The 21689-nt window shown below is 41.8% G+C and overlaps 1 protein-coding gene across 5 annotated transcripts in view; it reads right to left on the bottom strand.

Annotated features, from left to right (window-relative positions):
• Nucleotides 1–21689, bottom strand: part of RABGAP1L (RAB GTPase activating protein 1 like) — a 229200-nt gene that overhangs the window by 38351 nt on the left and 169160 nt on the right. For all 5 annotated transcript variants that reach the window (XM_074546321.1, XM_074546319.1, XM_074546320.1 and 2 more), the window contains one exon: nucleotides 18328–18456. In XM_074546321.1, the coding sequence (XP_074402422.1) occupies nucleotides 18328–18456 (129 nt within the window). The remainder of the gene's footprint in view (nucleotides 1–18327; nucleotides 18457–21689) is intronic.

Here is a 21689-nt window from a genome sequence, read left to right as displayed (position 1 = left end):
AGCTGAGGTCAAGTGCAAGGGCTGAGCTCCCTTAGAAGCTCCCTCACTCCCAGTGCTCCTGTGACTCCTCTCAAGGTCCAGCTAAAGGCCTATATTTAGATACAAAATTGAGCTATAATTTCTAATCTATACCTAATTTTTTAATGTCTTGCATGTAGAGGAACTGTTTGTGCAAAATTTGTTTTGCAAGAAATGCAAGGAAAGTGCTGGTAATGAGTAAGAGCTAGTTTCTGCCTGATCTAAAGGAAGAAAACCCCATCAAACAAAGAAAAACAAAGGATACAACAACATTTAGAATTATATGAAAAAATGTTATTAAAAAGAGGCTTCTATCACTATCAAATTCCTTAATGTATTTCCAAAGTACATATTTTACATGATCAGCATGATTAGTTTCACTACTTGGAAAGTGAATGAAACAAAATAAACCAGCTCACAAGAAAGCAATAGCTAAGATGAAAAAGAAAAGCTATGCTGCTGTCTACAGTGAATTTCATGTCATGTAAGCCCAGGTACCTACATAATGGTTTCCAAGGCTATAGATGTCCTTCTCTCATTGGTGACAGAATGACTCTGTTTCCAATTACTCTGTCACAGAATCACAGAACAGTTTGGAAAAGACATTTAAAGATCATCTTGTCCAACCCTGTTGCAATGAGCAGGGACATCTTTAAAAATAATTCCTCTATGAAAGCAGTGAAGAATTTGATCAACTTTCTCAGACATAGAATCACAGATGAAAAAGGTATTCGGGTTGTTTCTTGAAACGCCACACAGTATCTTTGGTCTGTAGATATTTCTCACTGCAGAACCTTCCCAGACAAATACACATGGACTTAGTAACACTCCTGGCACTGAAGAGTTGCCTGGGGACTGGCAATAGATTTATCAGGACATTAACTGGACAGCCCAGCTTTAAGGACAGTGAAACACTTTGATAGGACTGGCAACACTTTGATAGAGCACATGCTTGACACTGCTCACTCTGACATGGGGGTGAAGGTATCTCATGGGGAAAACTCAAACCCAAAGGGCAATTTCCTACATGCTAGTTAGAAGTGTGAAACTGAGAAAGACCAGAAACAGGTCTGAGTCATTTTTCTTATCTCTCCTAATTAAATGCAACAGCAGCAAGAGAAAAAGCCCACTCTGAGATGGAGATGGAACACCCTAACTTGGTTTCTAAGTGCCTTTGGCCATCCCTTATCAGCAGTGCATGGCAAAACATCCAGGATATTTTGTTGAGCAATACTATGATTTTTTTCTCACTTTAATTTTTTTTTTTATTTTTCCAGTAAGAATGCACAATTGGTGCTCTGTTTATCAGTACTGCTTTCATTCCTGTGCTCTTCTTGAATCTTTCAGAGTTAGAGGACCTTAGGGTATAGAAGCTGGCTGGGCCCACTACCACCAAAGAGAGAACAAGAGTCTGCAGCACAGATCAGTGCTCAGCCACTGGGCAGCTGTGTCTCTGCAATGCCCCTGGCAGCTCAGGGTTACTTTGCCCCTTTTCAGCACTGCAGACTACCCCACATTTCACCAGAGCTCAAGAGTGACAGCTGAGTGTGCCACGTGGGAAAAGCCAGAAAGAGAAATGCAGAGATCCTCACCCTCCTCACCCATCCTAGCCACTTCTCTGCTTCTGGGTGTAATTCAAGAAGTTAAACATCATCTCCTGCTTCCTGATTTCCTGACATCTCCTTGTAGGAAAGATTCTATTCTTCCTATCTTCAACAAAGGAAATGAAGATGTGTTGACTCATCATTTCAAATGTACCTCAAAAACCCTCTCAGGGCAGCAGAAGTTATTCCTGTCCATTCAGGCTGGTACCAACTCTCCTGAGCTTTGTTCACAGCTCAGCTGAGAGAATACATGAGGTCACTTCCCCACGTGCCAGAGCACCTGAACTCTGGGTGAACAATGGCACCAAACTCACACCTGACACAAACAGCATAGCTTGGCTTGTGAAATCTCAGCCAAATTAAAAATCTACATGGAGCTGCTGGTCAGCAAAGGCTTTATAATCAGCACCCCTCTGGGTGTAAAGAAGTGGACACCCCAGTGACAGATGTGTCATAAATGACAGGACCAATAGTATATTCTGAATAAAAGAGAATACGCTATGAGCATGCCAAGCCACTCAGGTATAATTCAGCTTTCCAAATGGGTAATTGAATGATTAAAGTAAATAAGAAGAAAATTCAATGTGGACTTAAAACATCACCTTCCTCATCTCACTTCAATGTAAAAAAAAATTGCATCTGGCCTTGTGCACAACCCGTTTTGCAGGGCTGTATGTACAAACCCAAGTATTCATGTCCTTCTTGCTGTTCCTCTCCAGAGAGTCAGCTAATAGCTGGATCATCAAAGCAGAAAACCTACTTTTTAAGCAAAAAGAACTCCACAATGAAAACTACAGCAGTTAGACAAAGAAGCTGTCAGTTAGTGCAGCCAGAGGCTGTAAGGAGAGGCCCAAAAGGACACATCTGTTGAAGAAGTATAGTCCAGAGACTGAGCTTCATGAATGTTGGCTCTGCTTCATGAAACAAAAAGGAAATAAGGGGAAAAACCAGTTTGGTCCCTGTTTGCTCCAAATAAATCTCTACAGGATTCACTCCTTTCTATCTCAAGCTACAGTACTGTGCAGGAGGTGCAAAATTCTGGAGCTTCTGAGAGGCTCTGAATTGTCTCTGAATTTTTTACTGAAGAGTGTGGCAGTGCTTTCACCAAAGAAAGATGTGAAAAATGTGTATTTTATGATTGGCTTTTCACAAATATTCAAATGAATATTATATGTGTTATGTTAATCATGCTGTATTAATTTTCTTAAGTAGTGTGTTAAATATAGTTTTAGGTTATAACATAATGTTAAAATAGAAACTATGCTGTGTAGGATACTTTTTTAAAGAGAGGACTTGCAGCGAGATAGCAGCCACAGGACACCTGAATCTTTCAGAGAAAAAGAATTTATTGCTCCATTATCAGAAGAAATGAACTTCTTCCTGCCTTGCTCAGACAGGATGATGCGGTTAGGATTCAGAGGAAGAAGCTGACACTGCCCAGACAGAATCCTGTGTTTGAATGGAATTTATGCATCATGTCTGAGGTGTATGAATATGCAACAGGCTGTTGCTTTTAAGGTTTAATCCTCTGTATATGTGGGTCCTTTTTCGGGCTTATTTTGCCCAAAAAAAGGTATCCAGACCGTCTGTAACTCTTTGTTTCTATTGTCTCATATTGTCCCGATCCAAATTGTCCAAAATTACTATTAATCTAATTATATTGCTATTTTTATAACCATTTTATTAGTATTAAACTTTTAAAATTTTAAAACCAAGTGACTGGCGTTTTTCACAAAAGACAAACCGGACAAACAGAGCCAGGCTATGGTGCAGTATTCCGGCCTGATGCTTTCCTGGTTGTGAGAACCAACTCACATCAGTGCTACTAATTCCCTGTTTGCCAAGGAGGTTCTCTGGGCAATGCAGGATGGAACAGAGCACAACAACCACTTCCAGCTTCTCTGGTGTGGGGAGCACACCTGGAACAAATGGCACAGCAACATTTTCATTACACCTCTGCCATCCACCTGTAGCCACTGCAAATGCTCTGCCAGTTTCTCCGTGCCTGTACACTCTATCAGCAGCCTGCTCCTGCCCTGGATACAATTTCAGACAAAGCTGTGCCCTGGCTGGGATCCCAGCCCCTCCCTACAAAAATGCAGCTGGTCCTGCAGAACTGCCTGTGCAGCAGGGCTCTTCCCTGGCTAGGGAAGGATAACCATCTCCTCACTCTGGCAGAGCTGGTTAGACTACAAGAAGCCTGGAATGTGGACACTGCTGAAATTAAAGCAGCCAGAAATAAAGTAAGCAGGAAAATTGGCTTAAAGCCATCTTTGTTCTGACCCTTTTTATTTCCATCAAGGACTGCTGTGACCAAACACTGGGTAGGCAACCCATGGCCAGCTATGCCTTTAAAACACACTTCCATCACACTCCTGGATGCCACTCCAGCTAAACAAATATCCTGAGAAGTTTGCTCAGTTGATGAACAGGAAAAACAGGGCAGAGGATGGTGCTGGACAAGCAGCTATGCAAGTCAAGGCACCCTGGTGCAACCTGGAGCCTCGTGGCTCTGCTTCTGCAGTAGGGAAGAGATCTGTTTAGCTATGTAAATAAGATGCATAAATAAATAAATAAGAATTGCAGTGGGCTGAGAAAAAACACCCAGACCCTGGCCTTTTCAGTATCTTAGCAACAGGCTGGCTGCTGCAGGGTAAGAGAGCATGAAATCAGCATCTTTTCAGCTAAAGACAAATTGAATGGAAATGTGGGGAGGTGGCCTTTTCCTGGCAGCAGTGAGGAAGGAAGAAGTAGCTGGTGAATCTGATCCTGTAGGCATCCTTTAGGAGGGGTTCCTGAATGCAGGGATTGTTAATGAACGTGGCTGAGAGGCTTTGTCCTGCCAGCAAACTGATACATTCCAGAGCATGCCTGGGAAACCAATAATTCAATCTTGATTCAAATGATGTCTGTTACAGTCACCTCCTGGGTTAATTACTTATTAACCATCTTAAATAGCTCAAACTCAGTTCTATTGGACTCCCTTGGCTATGTTAGTGCCAGCTGACCATAGAGCATGTTTTCAGTGGCAGTTACCTAAAACATTGCATGCTCAGGTTTTATCACCATGCTATCTGCATTCACTGAAGGAATGTGCACCCTGTGAATCTTTAAGTAACTGAATCTCAGCAGTACAAACCCATTTATTCTAGCTAGGTATTTCCTCCCCAGCCTTCTGGAACAGCCTTGTGTGGACACAGAGGAGGATCATTATATACACAGCAGCTACTAGAGACAACTGAGCTATGAGAGCAGCAAGAACAGCATGTGGACTTTTCATGGAGAACTTAAATGAGAGTTCTGAATAAAATAATTCTCTGGGACACCTAATCTGACCTAATCTGGGGCTGGAGTGTACCAGCTGATTGTTTTCCACTGCTAAATGCAGCTGGATCCTGGCAGCAAGGCACAAGCAGGGACCGAGTGTGGCACATGATCACTTAGGGTGGTGTGGGCTGGTGGCTGGGTCAGCAGAGGGGCTGAGCAGCATCATGGACATATTTTATGAAAAATCCTTCCGTTAGGATCTTTTCTCCTGAGAAGCTGAGAAGCTTCAGCTTCCCCATGTTTTGCTGCTTTGGAATGTGATTTGGAGAATTGTTTACCCAGCATGTACAATTGTTTTTACTTGATGACCAATGACAGCCACCTGTGTCAAGGCTGTGAGCAGTCACAAGATTTTACTTCCAGTCCTTTCTATTCCTTGCTAGCCTTCTGATGAAATCCTCTTCTCTATTCTTTTAGTATATAATTTTCTTTTAATAGAATAAATATAATAAAATAATAAATCAGCCTTCTGAAACATGGAGTCAAGATTCTCATCTCTTCCCTCGTCCTGGGACCCCTGTGAACACCACCCCATGAGCAGCTTTTCCAGGAATCCAACAGGCGGAGAAAAGGGAAAACACAGTGGCCTTACTCCCTGTTTTATACACACACTGCACAGTGATAACTCATTTCACTCCCTATTTTCAGAGAACTTGTACTTGTGTGGCACTCCAGCTACAGTGAAAACCATCTGGAGGCTGCCAGTGAACCAAATTTACTTGGAGCAGGGAAACTTCTCACCTGCATTTTATCCTCCTCAGAGCCCCATCCCAGCATTTCATCTTTCCTGTGATGGGGTGGAGGGTTGACAAGCCATGCCCAGTTCCATAGGCAGGAAATGACATAGGATGGAGCAGGATGGCTGCTTTCAGTCTTTACAACTTTAAAAACGAATTCTGTGTTCTTGGGAGCTGCACACAGAGATGCATTTGGCAATGTTTTGTTTCCCTCTTTGTCTGGGGTTGAAAGGAAGGCGACTGTGGCTCAGTGAATGAACACTTAGATGAGATCCCCTCCATTTCCTTAATGAGCCTATTAAATGACTCATCAAAGGTGTAACGACCAGCCTCAGAAGGGAGAGACACACAGAGATAACTAACTGCACTGAGATATTCCTAGCGCACACAAAACAGCCCATATGCTGCAAGAGTTAATTGGAATAACATGATTCCAGTGCTACAGAAGTGCACAGATGGAAAATACCTTGTCACTTTTCCTTTTTGCTGGCTGGAGTTGTCTGTGCCTGAGCTCACAGCAGCTCACAGATCCAGCTTTTCCTCCTCCGATCCAAGGGATGACAGAATGCTGCTGTGACACATCCATCTCTGGGGTATTTGCAGAGTCAAGCACCTGGTGGAACTGCTTGTGCCTCTGAGCATGAGCAAAATCCGCAATCGAAGGAGGAGAGTCTTGGTTTAGGTCACAAGAACCAAAGACCATATCAAAATTCAAATGGAATTTTATTCTCTGCTTTCCTAAATGACTCCCTGAAGGTGTGCATGCCAGGATTTAGTCTCTCCAAGGAGATTAAAAAGTACTGGTATATTAACACAAATACAGCAGGCATACAGCAACCAGCTCACATCACTCTCCAGCACACTGGATTTTATTTACAAGGTTAACTATGATCCACTGTTGCACATTTTCCAGAATCTTGTGTTCTGATTGTGTATTAAGAGTGGAGCAAGGGAAGCAGGAAGAGCAAATAGCATCAATAATGCTTAGGAGACTGCAAGAGATGTACTAAAACACATGCCTATTTCTCCTGAAATGTCACTTTATGTCAACTGCCATGGTTTCCAGACTGTCAGAATTGAATTATATTGTAATTACATCCTATTTGGACAAGGTCACAAGAATAAAAGCTTAGTACTTCCCTCCATTACAGGTGCTGTATGTTCTTACACTCCTGGAGCAGACAAGCCTCCTTTTTTAATGGCAACAAATTTGCCTTCAGCATAAAATGCTGGTTTAAGTCCATTAATGCAAGGTGAAGCACATTAAAAAATTAAGAGCCATCATTAGTGATGTTTCTGAGAAGTGTCCCAGAGCACAGATGTCTAAATTCTCTTCCTAATCCTTACAGTTCACTTTATATCATAACAGCAACAAAAAGGGCGCAAACACAAACCCCAGACCTGTGTAACCTTACAACAGGTGCTTGTTTTACTCCAGCCCTCATGAGTGAGTACAGGTGTGTGAAACCCCTTACACCAGGGATCTGAACATTTTCCAGGTTTTTTCACCTTTCCAGCAGTTTCCCCCAAGTTCCTATGAGAGTGTATAATCTTGTATAATATTCCTGCATGGTGGATCAAGTGTTGAAAATCCACAAGTCACACAGGTGAACAGTTGGGTTGTTTAAACAGGGACCCTGTCTGTCAAAGCCCTTCTGCCAGACAGGATCATTACTTCCATTTTGTGGATGTCACAATAAAGAAAGACTAAAGAAAAATAGAAAGGGACACTTGGCTGTTCCCTGGTCTCCCAACAAGCCCCTGTGTGAGCTCCCAGCCCAGTGCTGGATCTATAAATGTGCTGCTCCTTCCCTCCCCTTAGAGGCTCAGCCACCAGAGGAGATGCTGCTTGATGGATGAGAGCAGTGAAACATGAGATGGGCTCTGGCCCAGCCCACAGCCAGCCCTGCTCCCAGTTCCCCTCAGCAATTACTGCTGCCCCTGGGATGAGCATTTGCACTCCAGGCTGGGAGTTCCTCTGCTGGCAGAGCAGGGCTGGAGGCTTTCCAGGCTCACCTTCTCCCCCTTTACAACCCCAGCCCTGACCAGAAGGGTTTTTTATCAAGTCTTGGAGCACTTGGATTTGTTGTGTTGGCTGGAGAAGATGGCTCTGGTGCATATTGGGACAAAAGGAAAAAACACATGGCTAAACCAGATCCCCCTCAGCTGGAGAGTCATTGCCTTTGCAAACCCCTCATTAGAATCCTGGGAAACACAAACTGTGCCAAGGAAAACGCTCCTTTCCCACCACATGTCCTTCCTCCTGTAAAAGGAACATGCCCTGCTTCACAGTGTACTTAGAAAAGGGAAAAACGAAGCAAAATCTCTTGAAGCAAGTTCATTGCAACGCAGACCTACATTTCACTTTGCATTACAAGAAAAACAAGGGCCAAAGTTGCCTCAGAGCTTCCTGCTGCTACCTAAGGCAATGGGATTTGTGTTCCTACAAGCTTATCTGAGTATGATGGTGTGGAATGAAGAAAACTGCTGGGATCTGTATTCTGTGGCACTAAAATACAGCTCCTTTCAGTGAGAGAAATCTCTTTCACCACTGCCTCATGAGGAAAGACATCACACTTACTGTTTAACATTTGAAAGTAAGGCAGTGGTGACAAGGTGATTGAATTTTTTCCTTATTTCTGACAGGTCTGGTAGATTGCACAATCATCTAAAGGAACAGCCTGACAATAAAGTTCTGTGTGTCATCGACAGTGGGAGAAGAAATGAGCCTGAGGTAAGGAAAGCAGGTGCTCAGATGTTAAAGCATTATTCAATTGCTAAAGCATTATTCAATCCAGCTGCTTGCAACAGGTACCCTGGGGCAAGTGGAACATGGCACCCTCACCAGTTAGGAAGCATGTCACCATCATATTTTCTGAAAAATCCTCTTTGCCCAAGATTCTTCTCCTGGGAAGCTCAGAGGCCTCAGAGAAAAACGAAAACAATAATTATCTCATTTGCTTCTCCTGTGTTTCACTGCTTTGGAATGTGGTTTGGAGATTGTTTACCAACAGGTGGGTGGTTGATTGGTTTCATGTGAATTGTTTTGACTTAATGACCAACCACAGCCAGCTGTGTAGGGACTCTGGAAGAGAGTCACGAGTTTTTCATTATTATCTTTTTGCCTTCTGTAAGTATCCTTTCTCTATTCTTTAGTATATCTTAATTATGATATAAGATAACATAATATTATATTATAATATGATAGAATATTATAATATCACATCATATAATATTAACATAGAATAGAATATACAATATAATACGATATCATGTCATACAATATAATACAATATCATATCATATTATTTCATAATAAATTAGCCTTCTAAGAACATGGAGTCAGATTCATCAATTCCTCCTCTGACAGGGGACCCAGAAAATACCACAGAAGCAAAGCCCTGATCCCTTCTCCAGCTCTTCCCACTGCTCCTGACTGGCTGAAACAGAACCAACATTCCCTGCTGTGCCAAGAGGGAGCATCCTGGGTGGCACAGTCAGGTGGTTCACTCAGACTGCCATCAAATTGTTGCTCACAAGGATGCACTGTAAGGGCATTGATTTGTGCTCTGAGCTCTGGTTAATCAAAGGATTTCTGAGATGAAAAAGGAGCTGTTTCAATCCTGTGCCATGGGCAGGGACACCTTCCACTATCCCAGGTTGCTCCAAGCCCCATCCAGCCTGGCCTTGGACACTGCCAGGGATCCCAGGGCAGCCACAGCTTCTCTGGGCACCCTGTGCCAGGGCCTGCCCACCCTCACAGAGAACAATTCCTTCCCAATATGCCATCTAAATCTACTCTCAGTTTAAAGCCACTGCCTCTGTCACTCCATGCCATTGTAAACAGTTCCTCTCTGGATTTCTGCATCTATACTAATTATTATGCTGATTAATAACTTGGAGATGAGATTGTCAGTTTTTTTCATGGCTTTTGATTAATTGGCAGAATCAAATTTTGGTTCAAAATTATTGTCCAGGAAATTGCATTAATTAATTAAGCAAAGGAAGTTCAAAGAATAACAGACAGCTAGGGCCACACAATGAGGAGATCTGCTCTTCATCTGCTGCTTGACATGAGGTACCAGCCATATGTAATCTACTTATGCCCAAACATAAACAAATGTAACAATATAAACCATGTAACACCATGTTTACCATATACTCAATCTCTACGAGAGAAACAAGGCTACAATATGCTAAAAATGAAAGCAATTAACTGTTGGAAACCAGAGAATCCTGCAGCAAGCAATCAGGGGATCCTAAACATGTGAATATTGCCCTTATAAAGCACCCAGCTACAGTGCTGCTCCAGCAGCTACACACTGCTCAGAGAACACACTGCCAAGAAACTACTTGCTGAATTTAATTTCCAACAGTGTCAACAATGCCAAAAACAATGCCTGGGGCATGTAATGGCAAGTTATTAATAAGACTTTCAGCTCTAAAAGCTGCTGTCCCTGCAGAGTTGTGTTTATGAAATGCAGTCACTATCTCCTATACTTAGTTTGGTTTGTCCCCTTATTTTCAAAGCAGAGAAATAAATCCAAGTGGAGGTGCCTGAGAAATCAAACACCAGCAAAAATACAAGAAGACAGTGCCCCAGTGCATCTTCTGTTTATTTGCAAAAGCCCTGGGGGAAATAAGGGAAAATTGTTAGGCTTTCCCTTTTCTTTTCCTTCTCCTCCCAATTATTTTTACAAGTTTAGCTCTAGGTCTCAGCATAGCACAGTGCTTCAGAATTTGTCATCTCCTTTAATTTGTCAAAAACCAAAATGAACCCAATGTCCCATCCCAACTGATGTCTGTGCTACACTGACAGTGAATCTCTGCTTTCCCCCTGAGTCACTGTGGGCATTGGCCATTAGCTCTGGATTATTGGAGCTTTCTGCAACAGAGAAGCACAGAATGGGATCATAGAGTGGGATCACAGAGTGGTTTGGGCTGGGAGAGACCTTAAATCTCCTCTTGTTCGACCCCTCTGCCCTGGCAAGGACAGCTTCCACAGGTGGCTCCAAGCCCTGCCCAGCCTGGCCTTGGACACTTCATGGGATGGCACAGCCACATCAAAACCCACCCATGGCTGTTTTCAAAAACTCAATTTTTTTATTCTGTTACATCTGCAGGAATCAAATAACCACAGCTTTTCTGAGAAGGACACATACCATAATGGTTGATCAAAAAAGACAAGAGGCAGCTTGAATTTTTTTCCCCAAACACCATCACTTCCCAATGCATGTATTCTAAGACTTCTAGACTTAAGACATAAAAAAATAATTCTCTGTGGGTGCCCTGAACTCCCAGCAGACAACAGAGCTTCTTCCTCTGCTGTTCAGAGGAGCGAATTCAGAGTTTCTCAGGTCACAGGAGTTGAGTTCTAAAAAATAAAGATATAATATTTTTCAGGGTCACAGACAACACCAAAACTTTGGCTGGCAAGGGTCATGCCTTGGCCCCAGTGTCTTTTGCATATAAAAAAATACATTTCCTCAGAATTACTATGCTGATTACTGCCAAGCTGCTACCTGCTCCTTCAGACCTGACTGCCTGAAAGATATCCAAGAGAAGCACAGAGAAATTCCCACCTCCAGGGAGATTTTGCCATCTTAAGTCTCAACAGTTTTGTTGATGTTTAAGTCAGCAGCAAGGAACACTTCTCTGCCAGCATAAACATGAGGTGCAGAGCTTGTTTCCAGCATTTCTGCATCTGCACTTTTACCTACACCTCTTTCCCCCAAAAATGTGAAATCCCACGTTTGTTCCTTTTAATTATGGTTGTAAGTGCTGATGCTGGGAGACATTTCTTCTTCTACAGCCTCTTTTGCATCACAGAAGTGTCTTTAAAAAGGAGATGTCTTACTGGGAGAATAAGAGTTACTGCAAACCTGCCAGGCACCATCACCACAGGCTTTCTCCACAGTCAAACTCAAGGCATTCTTTGGGAAAATCAGTTACTGGGTTTGCTTCCTCCAAAGGAAGAGAGTTGAAACCTTCTTCTCTAAAAAACTAATATGAGCACTGTGCTGTCAGTAGGAACTGCAGACACTGCTAATCCTCAACATACTCCACTGCAAGGAGAGAACTTTGTATGAGCTATTTTAATGTGTCCTCTCACAGGGGGTGAGTCAATGCTCCAGCCAACCTGCAGCTGGGACTGGAGTTCAGCCGGGGAAAAACGTTCACTTCCTCTTACTTCTAGAGCTGAGTTATTTCAGACACATTCTGGCAAAGATGCCAGAACACAGAGCTGTCAAACAGTGTGACTCCTGCCATCTCCATCTCCTGCTCTCTGTACTATTTCCAGACCCAAGGATGGAAAGCCACTGTTTTTCATCCAGGGAAGGAGCCAGATTCAAGAAGCTCAGGCCAGGAGGCTCTGCTGAGGATGCTCTGCTGCTCCCCTTGGAACAGAAACATCTGGTGTCACACTGAAAGCCCCGACTCCTGATGGCACCAAGGGGAACAAAATGATTTAGGTGCTGTGCTGAACCATGGAGCAGCTTTCAGGTGCCCTCCTTACCTTGCTGAATGAAACCACTGAGAATTTGGGCAAAGTGATACAACTGCTGGGGATAGAGACAAGAAATGTTTGTGTCAACTTTTTCACCTCAGACTTTTACAGTTCTTTGAAAACTTTTACCTGCAACACTGCTCTGGCTGATGCCACTGCTCAAGGGCAAATGTCAACTAGTGACTAATACAAAGACACCAAAATACTTGTATTCAGTCAGGCTGCAGAACTACTTTAAATTGTTAAAATGTGATTATACTTAACTAATAATTATAATAACATTCTATTCCTTTCCTATTGATAAAGAATTAATGACATACCTGATGTCCCCTATAATACCAAATCAGTGCAAATGAAAAAAAGACAAACCAACCAAACAAAATAAAATAACTGAACAGTTTTACTAATGCTTAAACACCATGAAAATATAGCCTCACTGCTGGGCAACATGCCTGCTCTCTGGAATATTTAATAAGTATTATAAGCTAAAATAAATAAACATTTCAAGCCTAAACTGCTGTTTTAAATTAACAACATTCCTTTCTATGGTGTTAACACTTATTACCAAGATTACAATCACATTTAATATTGAACTCCACTGCAGGCACTTTAATGTGATTTCCAGACGCTGGCTCATTGCAGTGCCCTACACCACAAAGCTGAGCAGAAAGAAGGAAGCTGGAGCTGCAAACAGGACAGGAATTAAAAACCATGACCCTTGTCACCAGGACAAGTGGATCTGCACTTCAGAGATAACAGCACAGACATAATAAGGGCAATTGATCATTGGCTTTTAGTAAGAAATTGCATACAAGCATGGCAGGGTTTTCTATAGATCTAAATCAAATCCTTTTCAATTTGGTTTGGCCTTTTTTGAAGAAGTTGATAAATGTGCAATTTTTAACCTGTTCTTTATATTGGAAGGTTAAATAGATACAACACTGGTAGAACCAATGCTTGTGCAGCTTCAGGGCCTTTCTGCAGTGACCTCCTTTGCACTTCTGTTGCATTCTGTGTTGTCTTACCATGATAGCAAGACCCCCAAGTATCTCGATAAGTACACATACAAAGAGATAAGCACAGAGAGAGGGAATGCTCTAGAGAGAAGTGAGAGAGCAAACCAGCTATTTTTAATCCTACCCACTGAAACTCAAATAAATCAACAGGTGAGTTAAACCATGCTTGTAAAAAATCACATCTAGATAGAAGATAACAGAGGTGTGAAGCCAGTCAGTCATCCCCACCAGTAAGGTGTGAGCTTCAAATCACCACTCTCAACTGAAAACATTTAAATGGCAACATTATAAAGTAAAGGTGCTTTAAATGTCATGAAGGAACAATTCTGGAATGAGAAGAAGCTTAGCACAGTTCCTGCCACTGCAGCCTGTTCTCCTTGACTCTGCTATTATCCACAGCCCTGGTGCCAGCTCCAGCTGTGGGTGACAGCCTCAGCAGTACAGTGAGAGGTGACAAAAATGTGTGGTTACTTTGCACTGGGAAAGGCACCATTTTTATTCAGGGCCAATTGCTGGTCTCACTGAAGGTGCTGAGAGCAGCAACCTCATAATGCTGCTGGGCCCAGTGTCATCCTGAAGGGAGATTTACATGGTTGGGAAGAAACTTCTCCTAGAAGAAGTTCAGTGTTTGAGAACTTTCCTGCTGCTGAGGATGGTGAAAGATGAGCCCACAACTGCAGGGCCTGAGCCAGGTAACAGGAGGTGTCTCTAGAGATGCTACAGAACAACCTTCCCTGTGTATCTCATCCCACGTGTTCACCTCACCTTCCCTGGGCACAGGGGCACATCCCACAGGTAATTCTGAGGATGTCCCCACCTATCCATCTAGTACACTCAATCTCATGGCATTTCCAGAGCTGCAATGGAACACATTCTGAATTTCCAGAGCTATCACATGCTGAATGTCAGCTCTGCTCATTTCCAAATGCCACAGCACAGTCATGGAGAACTGGCACAACTCCCTGAATTCACTGGAAAATGACAATCCAGGGAATGTTCATATGGAATAGATCTCCCAGTGAGACTTCCTCCTGTTCCACACCTCACCTGCCTGAAGCCAGGTGGAAGAACAGAGGGATGGGACTTCTCTATTAAAATCCAAGCTCATTACAACTTCTTTAGGACACACACACATCTGTGCAAGAGAAACCGCAAGAAGATGCAAAAGGCAACTGAGGCAGATGTTGTAAGAAGAATTTGCCAGATGTTTTCATAAAATAGCATCATTTGGATTAACCTTCATGAAATCTAGAAGAGCATCTTCATTCATTCATTCATTTATCAAATTGGGCTTCCAGAGACACAGAAAAACTTATGAAAAATCTTGTCAAGACAGGAAAATGAGGAAAGTAAGAAAACCCTCCCCAAAGCATAAGCTAAAAATCCTTCTGTGATTACAAATCCAGGCTATATTATTTTTAGGCCCTATTATTTCATAGTATGAATTAGTTCAAAATGGTCTTCAGCAATGGAATATGACCCAACAAGCTCTGTAGGAAAACACTACTGTTAATTCTAATTCCACTGATGTTCCCAGTGATTTACTAGTAAAAGACTGAAATCCAGACCTAGTGAATAACCACAAAAAATAATTCTTAATTGAAAAATATATTCTCTAGCACATTCTACACAGAAATTTCATTTAATAGCAGCTTTTTTCTTTGTATTTGCAGATCTACTCTTGAGAGAAAGACAGATACCAATCCTCTTTTTTTTTCCAAAAAGCAGTATGATAGAACTATTTCCAATACAGCACTTTCAAAACCCAAGGGTTACATCCTGAACTCACTGAAAAGTTGTGAAATTAAGGAGAAAAAGCATCAAGTAGTTTTAAATTTACATTCTGCAGGACTAGAAAGGAGTAGCTCAGCTAAAGCTCAAGAAAAAACTAAGCAAGGAAAGGTGGATTTTTATTCCATGTTAAACTCTTGTTTTGTTTTGTAGTAATGTGGGAACAAAATTAAAAGAAACACGGGAAAAGATGCAGCTTACTATGAACCCTGGCTACAACACAGTTCTGTTTTTAGGTTTTTATGCTGAGAAATCCAAAGAAAATCCTCCATTCACTTACTGTGTAATACTTGCTCTAAAACCCTCTATTGTTTAGTCTACAAGTACTAATACAGCCCACAAGCAGTGCAAAGACACACAGTGCCTCTTTCATACAACACAAAAAAGCAGTTTAAGGGTCTGGTTTGGCTTTTTTTTAACAGAACAAATTTTACTCCATTCAACAAGACAGACTATGCTCTTCACACAACCTCTGTGTTCCCTGGGACTCCACCACTGGTGATGAGCAAGACTAAAATCTCCTGTTTGAGCATGCCAACTCCTGCAATTACTAGCACCTGGTGGTAAATAAATTCAATGATTCTAATGTCCAATTATAGAATCATGGATTAGTTCAGGTTGGAAGTGATCTCTGGAGGACGTCTTGTCTAAACCACCCTTTAAAGGAGAGCGACCTACAGCAGCTCAGGGCAATCTGTGTTTTGGATGTCTTCACAGGTAGAGACTCCAGAACCACAAGGGCAATGTGAAAATTGTGTATTAAATATAGTTTTAGGTTATAACATAATGTTAAAATAGAAACTATGCCATGTAGCATACTTTTTTTAAAGAAAGGACTCACAGCGAGATAGCAGCCACAGGACACCTGAATCTTTCAGAGAAATAATTTATTGCTCCATTATCAGAAGAAATGAACTTTTTCCCACCTTGAAGGCGCTGTTAGGATTCAGAGGAAGAAGCTGACACTGCCCAGACAGAATCCTATGTTTGAATGGAATTTATGCATAATGTATGAGGTGTATGAATATGCAACAGGCTGTTGCTTTTAAGGGTTAATCCTCTGTTAACGTGGGTCCTTTTTCGGGCTTATTTTGCCCAAAAAAAAGGTACCCAGACTGTCTGTAACTCTATGTTTTTATTGTCTCATATTGTCCTAATCCAAATTGCCCAAATTATTATTACTCTAATTGTGTTACTATTTTTATAACCATTTTATTACTATTAAACTTTTGAAATTTTAAAAACAAGTGATTGGCGTTTTCACAGGCAACATGTTCCTGTCCTTCCTAGACAGTACAAAAACCATCTCTAAAAGCCAATTTACTGTCAGCAGTTAAAAGGATCCTGGGACACACTGAGGACTCCAAAGCCACTGCTCCTCATCCTCACCCCATGCCAGAGACCATGACCAGAGAGATGCTCCAGTGACCATGGGGATGAGTCACCTGTGGCAAGGGCGCAAGTCTGGGGACACAAACTCATTGAATTTAAGTTTCACCCTCCCTCCAACATGGTCTTGTGCTGAGTTCCTCACACTGACTTCCTGAAGCCTCTTACAGGATGAGTTGTATACCCAGGAAGTCAGCAGAGCCCAACTCTAACCACACCAGAGCAGCAGTTACTGACACAGCAGGAGGTGACTTCAACCTCCCTCTTTTTCCCACCCCTGACAGCCCAAAATCTTGGCTCTGAATTCTCCCTCCTTTTCAGTAATTCCTACTAATCCCCACACACTTCTCTAACACACAGGGGAGACTTGACTCCATGTTTGCTACATTCACCTGAGCTTTTTTCTTAACCAGAATCCAGTGTGTGAAATCCTGTGCATGCAGTGAAATAAATCTGTCAAACCCTACCCCTTCCTGTCAACTGACAGTTCAGAATGTCACACTCTTCCCACAGCTGGCCCCAGGTGCTGAACCCTGAGCATCAGGTGCATTTCAAATGCCTCAGGTGCATTTAAAAATACTCCCCCAATAAAGCACATCACATACACACACATTCAACACTAAATGAAAAACTAATAACAAATAACATCATGTGGTATACAATATAATGCACAAGAAAAGGAGAAAGGCATGAGAAAATTGACAAATAGCTCTTCCAATAGGTACCATGAAGACTTCTACTTCCACCTCTCATGAGAAAATAAACACTGAGTAAATGGCATAAAGATACTGTACTTGCTAAGTACAGTAATTCTCCTGTACTTGCTAAGTCCTTAAATTACTCATTTTCAACAACCAAGCAGAGGAAATACTAAACATCAAACTGCAGCCTTGTACTCACAAATAGTCTCTTTCAGCAGCAGAGCTGAAATTCAAGTACAATTTTACTAAAACATTTGTACAGATCTTCTTTTGCTTGGCTGGAATAAGCATTCAGATGGCAAGGCCTATTTTTTCACAAGATCAGTGTTTTAACCAGATGGGAAAAAGCCCTTGCTTAATAAATGATTAAATAAATCAGCACAAGGGAAATTAACAAATATATTGAGAGAGATAAAAAGAGGCAGTGTTGCAGGAACATTCTTCCTAGTGGGAAGTTCTCTGTGCATCACTGGGCCACACCAAACATGCACTTCCCATCAGAGCTCACATTCCAAGAAATTACTAAAACACTTTTTCTCCATGATCAAACATTAAGCCCCTCCATAGCAATACATATTTCAATCAAAAAAAAAGAAAAAATAAAATCCAGGACCTTCAAATGATCACTTTATGAACCTCTGCAGCCATTTTAAACAGGTTTCCACCCTCAACAGCTTACAGTTATGCTTCTCTAATTTTGTTCAAGTCCACTACTTGTAGTCAGTAAGTTCAGAGTAGCCTGACTTCTGACAGCATAATCTTGGGTAAGGTAGAATATAAAAACATATTCTGTCTTGGTAAGCTTGATATACAAACAAAACTCATTTCTACCTCAATCCAAGCGTATTATATACAGCACTCAGCAGATTAACAGCTTCTGAGCAAAACAATATCTGAGCTTTGTTTGCATGATTATCATACAGTGATTAATTGGTTTACTGCAGTGACTGTTTATAAAACAAATAAGGAATTAGTGAGTTTTGATAATTGTTGATGATGCACCATTTTTCTGTTTTAATTATTAGTTTGTACCCAAGCAGACAGAGAGAAAAGGTCACAGATTCACTTTCTTTAAAGACAGAAGGTGTGTGAGTAATTATACAAACATATATAACAGCAATAAAGCAGCGATTCAATTTCTTTACTTTCCACATGCTACTGCCATTCTTAACGTTGCATTTTACACTTCCTGTAGAAACTCCTGGCTGAATGAGAAGCAATGAAGTCCATTCTTACCTTGATATTGCAAGCTTGTTCCATGAGTCTCCGGGCGTTCTCCTCAGCTCTGTACCTCTTGGGCAACTGAACCCTGAAGAATTTTAAAGCTCCTTCAAAATCAGCCTGGAGAAGGTCCTCTTTGGAGGTCTGCAATTAAACACAGGGAACTAAAGTAAACCCTGGGAACATGCAGTCACGCTCTTCTACTTGATTTGTCATTTACTGGATGCATTCCAGACCACCAATATTCACATTAGCTCTAAGTCATCCTCCTTGAAATCAGCTCTTTTAACTCTGCTTCATAAAACAGAGGCAAAAGCCCATCCAAGGAATCCTAGGCAGGGCACCATGGAGGACTGCAACATGGGAATGGATTTTATTCTTCTATACCTGCCAGGTAAGAAAGGGATTCTGGCTCAGCCTGTCAAGATGTCAGTGAAGAGAAAAAAACAAAACAAACAAGCAAACAACCAAAACCTAGGAGAAATTCCTATATTTCCTGGAAAGCTTGTGCATTAGTCCATTACTGATTCTCATGGTACTGCCTTAAAAAGACAAAGTACATATATTTAATGTATGTATAGTCACAGACATGAAAAGCAGAAGCACATGATTCATATAAAGCATCAGCAAGTCAATGTGCTGAAGTCTGTGACACAATTTCTCAAGGAACACCGTGCCAGAAAACATTCTACACGTTTATTTCTACATCTGCCATGCTCCTGGACCTCTCAGTGGTATGAAGTCTAAAAGGTCAAAAGATGTTACACATTCACCATGAATCCACTTCAGTCCCTGACAGAGCCATGTGATTCACAGGGACAAATGTGTTCACCCTCCAGGTTACTGAGACCTGCACCAAGAGTTCAGAAGGTACAAATCCCAAGCCTTGGGATAGTTCCTTTAAATGATTCACAGAAACTGAAGATCTTGACAAGACATTCAGGACATCATCTCAAAAATGTGAATTTCAAGGGTTTTAGCCCAGAAAAAGTAAACAAAATTCTGTCAACATAGGTACTCATATGGTGGAGATCTCCACCATGTAATGTGTGTAACTGCAAATACCTCAGCAGCAACACAGGCACTTTTGGTTAAGGTTAATTTTGGTTAATTGCTGAATTAATTGCTCATGTACCACCACCACCACTATTTCCATGTATGCCAGCATTTCCATGTGGGCATCCTCTGCTTTTTCATGAGGAACAAACACCCAGTGTCATTTTTTGCCTCATTACACACAGTGGATACATTACACACACATCTGTTCAAAGTTTGATTCTTAACTGTGTTGTTATCCACTTGAATCCAGAGAATCCCAAAGTGGCTTGGGCTGGAAGGGACCTTAAAGGCCACCTCATTCCAACCCCTGCCATTACAGGGACACCTTCCACCATCTCAAGCTGCTCCAAGCCCCATCCAACCTGGCCTTGGACATTTCCACAGGTGGGGCAGCCACAGATTCTCTGGGCAGCCTCTGCCAGGGCCTCCCACCCTCACAGGGAAGAATTTCTTCCCAATATCTAATCTAACCCAACCCAGTCCTCTGGCAGTTTGAAGCCATTGTCCCTTGTCCTGTCACTCCAGGCCCCTTTCCAGTCCATGTCCAGCTCTGTTCTTTTCTTTCCTTATTGAGTTCATGCAAGATCTGTTTGATCCTCCTGTGGTTCACTGCTGAAGAAGCTCCTGGGTCATCACTGCAAGGACCCAGGAAAAGTTGCCTTGGGGGTATTGATGAGAAACAAACCATCAGCACCCCCAAGTGCTTCAGCTTTACAAACTATCCCATCTGATCCTGTCCACAGCCATGAAATGTTCACCTTTACAAACCATCCCCATCTGATCCTGGCCACACCCATGAAATTCAGCTTTATAAACCATCCCATGTGATCCCATGCACAACCATGAAACATTCAGCTGTACAAACAATCCCATCTGATCCCATCCACAAACATGAAATGTTCAGCTTTACAAACCATCCCATCTGATCCTGTCCACAACCAGAAATGTTCAGCTTTACAAACTATCCCATCTGGTCCCATCCACAACCATGAACACTCAGCTTTACAAACCATCCCATCTGATCCTGTCCACAATCACTGGCAGCTGCACAACTTGGCTGAGACCCAATCTGATGAGGCTGAAGCGTTGACAGGAAGCTGGGTATGGGATGAATTAGATCCACCATGGCCAACATCACACTTCTCCTGGATGAATCCTCCTGAGGCTGTGAATGCTCTTGCCACACTTAAAGCCAGATAACTGGGCTGGTTGTTGGAAGCTGTTGAGTGTAGTGGGAGCAGCTGGTTGTGCCCAGCACCTCTGCCAAACCCATGCAGGAACCGAAGGGCTTCCAGGGAAGTTCAGTGGATAACAGTGGTGGAAAAGCAGTAAAGGTTTCATGGGATCATAGAATTGTTAAGGTTGGAAAAGCCCTCTAAGATCATCAAGCCCAAGCATTTACCCAGAACTGCCAAGTCCACTGCTAAACCATGCTCCTAAGTGCCACATCTGCACATTTTTGGAATTATTTCATCACTTCCCCAGGCAATGTGTTACAATACCTGAGCACCCCTCCAGTGAAGAAATTTTTACTACTGTCCCAAAAATTCTATTTTGACACCCAGCTCATCTTTGTTCCTTTGTTCTCAGCCATGTTGCTATCTGCCATCACTACCCAATTCAAACAGACTTCCCAATTACACTGCCAATTTGCCTTCTTGGGACGCTCCTGCACATCCAATCCCCTCCCCTTCCTTTACAGAAATTCTATGTAAAACATTTCAAATCAGATTTATTTTTCCCAGGCCTCTGCTTGAATCATTGTCATAGTACTATTTTTACCAGTCCTCAACAAATTACATTTATTAAACTGTAACTATTGACAACTTCAAGTTCTCCATGCTGAAAAATCTGTAGTCAAAATCCCATAAGATCATGGAAATAAGAATTTCTCTAACAGAGTTTGCTGAACTAATATTATAGTTATGAAAACTGCAAACCATCAAATTGTACAAGTTGGTTAAATGAGTGATAGAGCTCAGGCACGTCAGTTCCTTCCACTTCACTGAAAATATTTTCATTTCCTTAAAACCATCTGTTCATCAAAATACTAGTTTCACAAGAAAACTATTAAAATCACAATAAAGAAAGTGAAAAAAATAAATTTTGGCACCCCAAGACTCACATTTCTTGACATTTTGTGACTTTAATCAATAAATTATAAAGATTCCTCTGGAAACTTCTGGCAGCTGTTTGAAAGGCAGAGATTTGTAAATCCTTGGTTGAAGTCACTCAACTCCTGAAACTCATCAACAGCTGATTTCTAAACAGCTGATTTGTCTTACTAAATAATCTGTAAGTTTAATGAGTTAATAATT

Source organism: Zonotrichia albicollis, chromosome 8 (genome assembly GCF_047830755.1).
Source record: "Zonotrichia albicollis isolate bZonAlb1 chromosome 8, bZonAlb1.hap1, whole genome shotgun sequence".
Lineage (NCBI taxonomy): Eukaryota > Metazoa > Chordata > Aves > Passeriformes > Passerellidae > Zonotrichia > Zonotrichia albicollis.
Note: the sequence above shows the minus strand (reverse complement) of the source record. Positions and strands in the feature narration are given on the sequence as shown.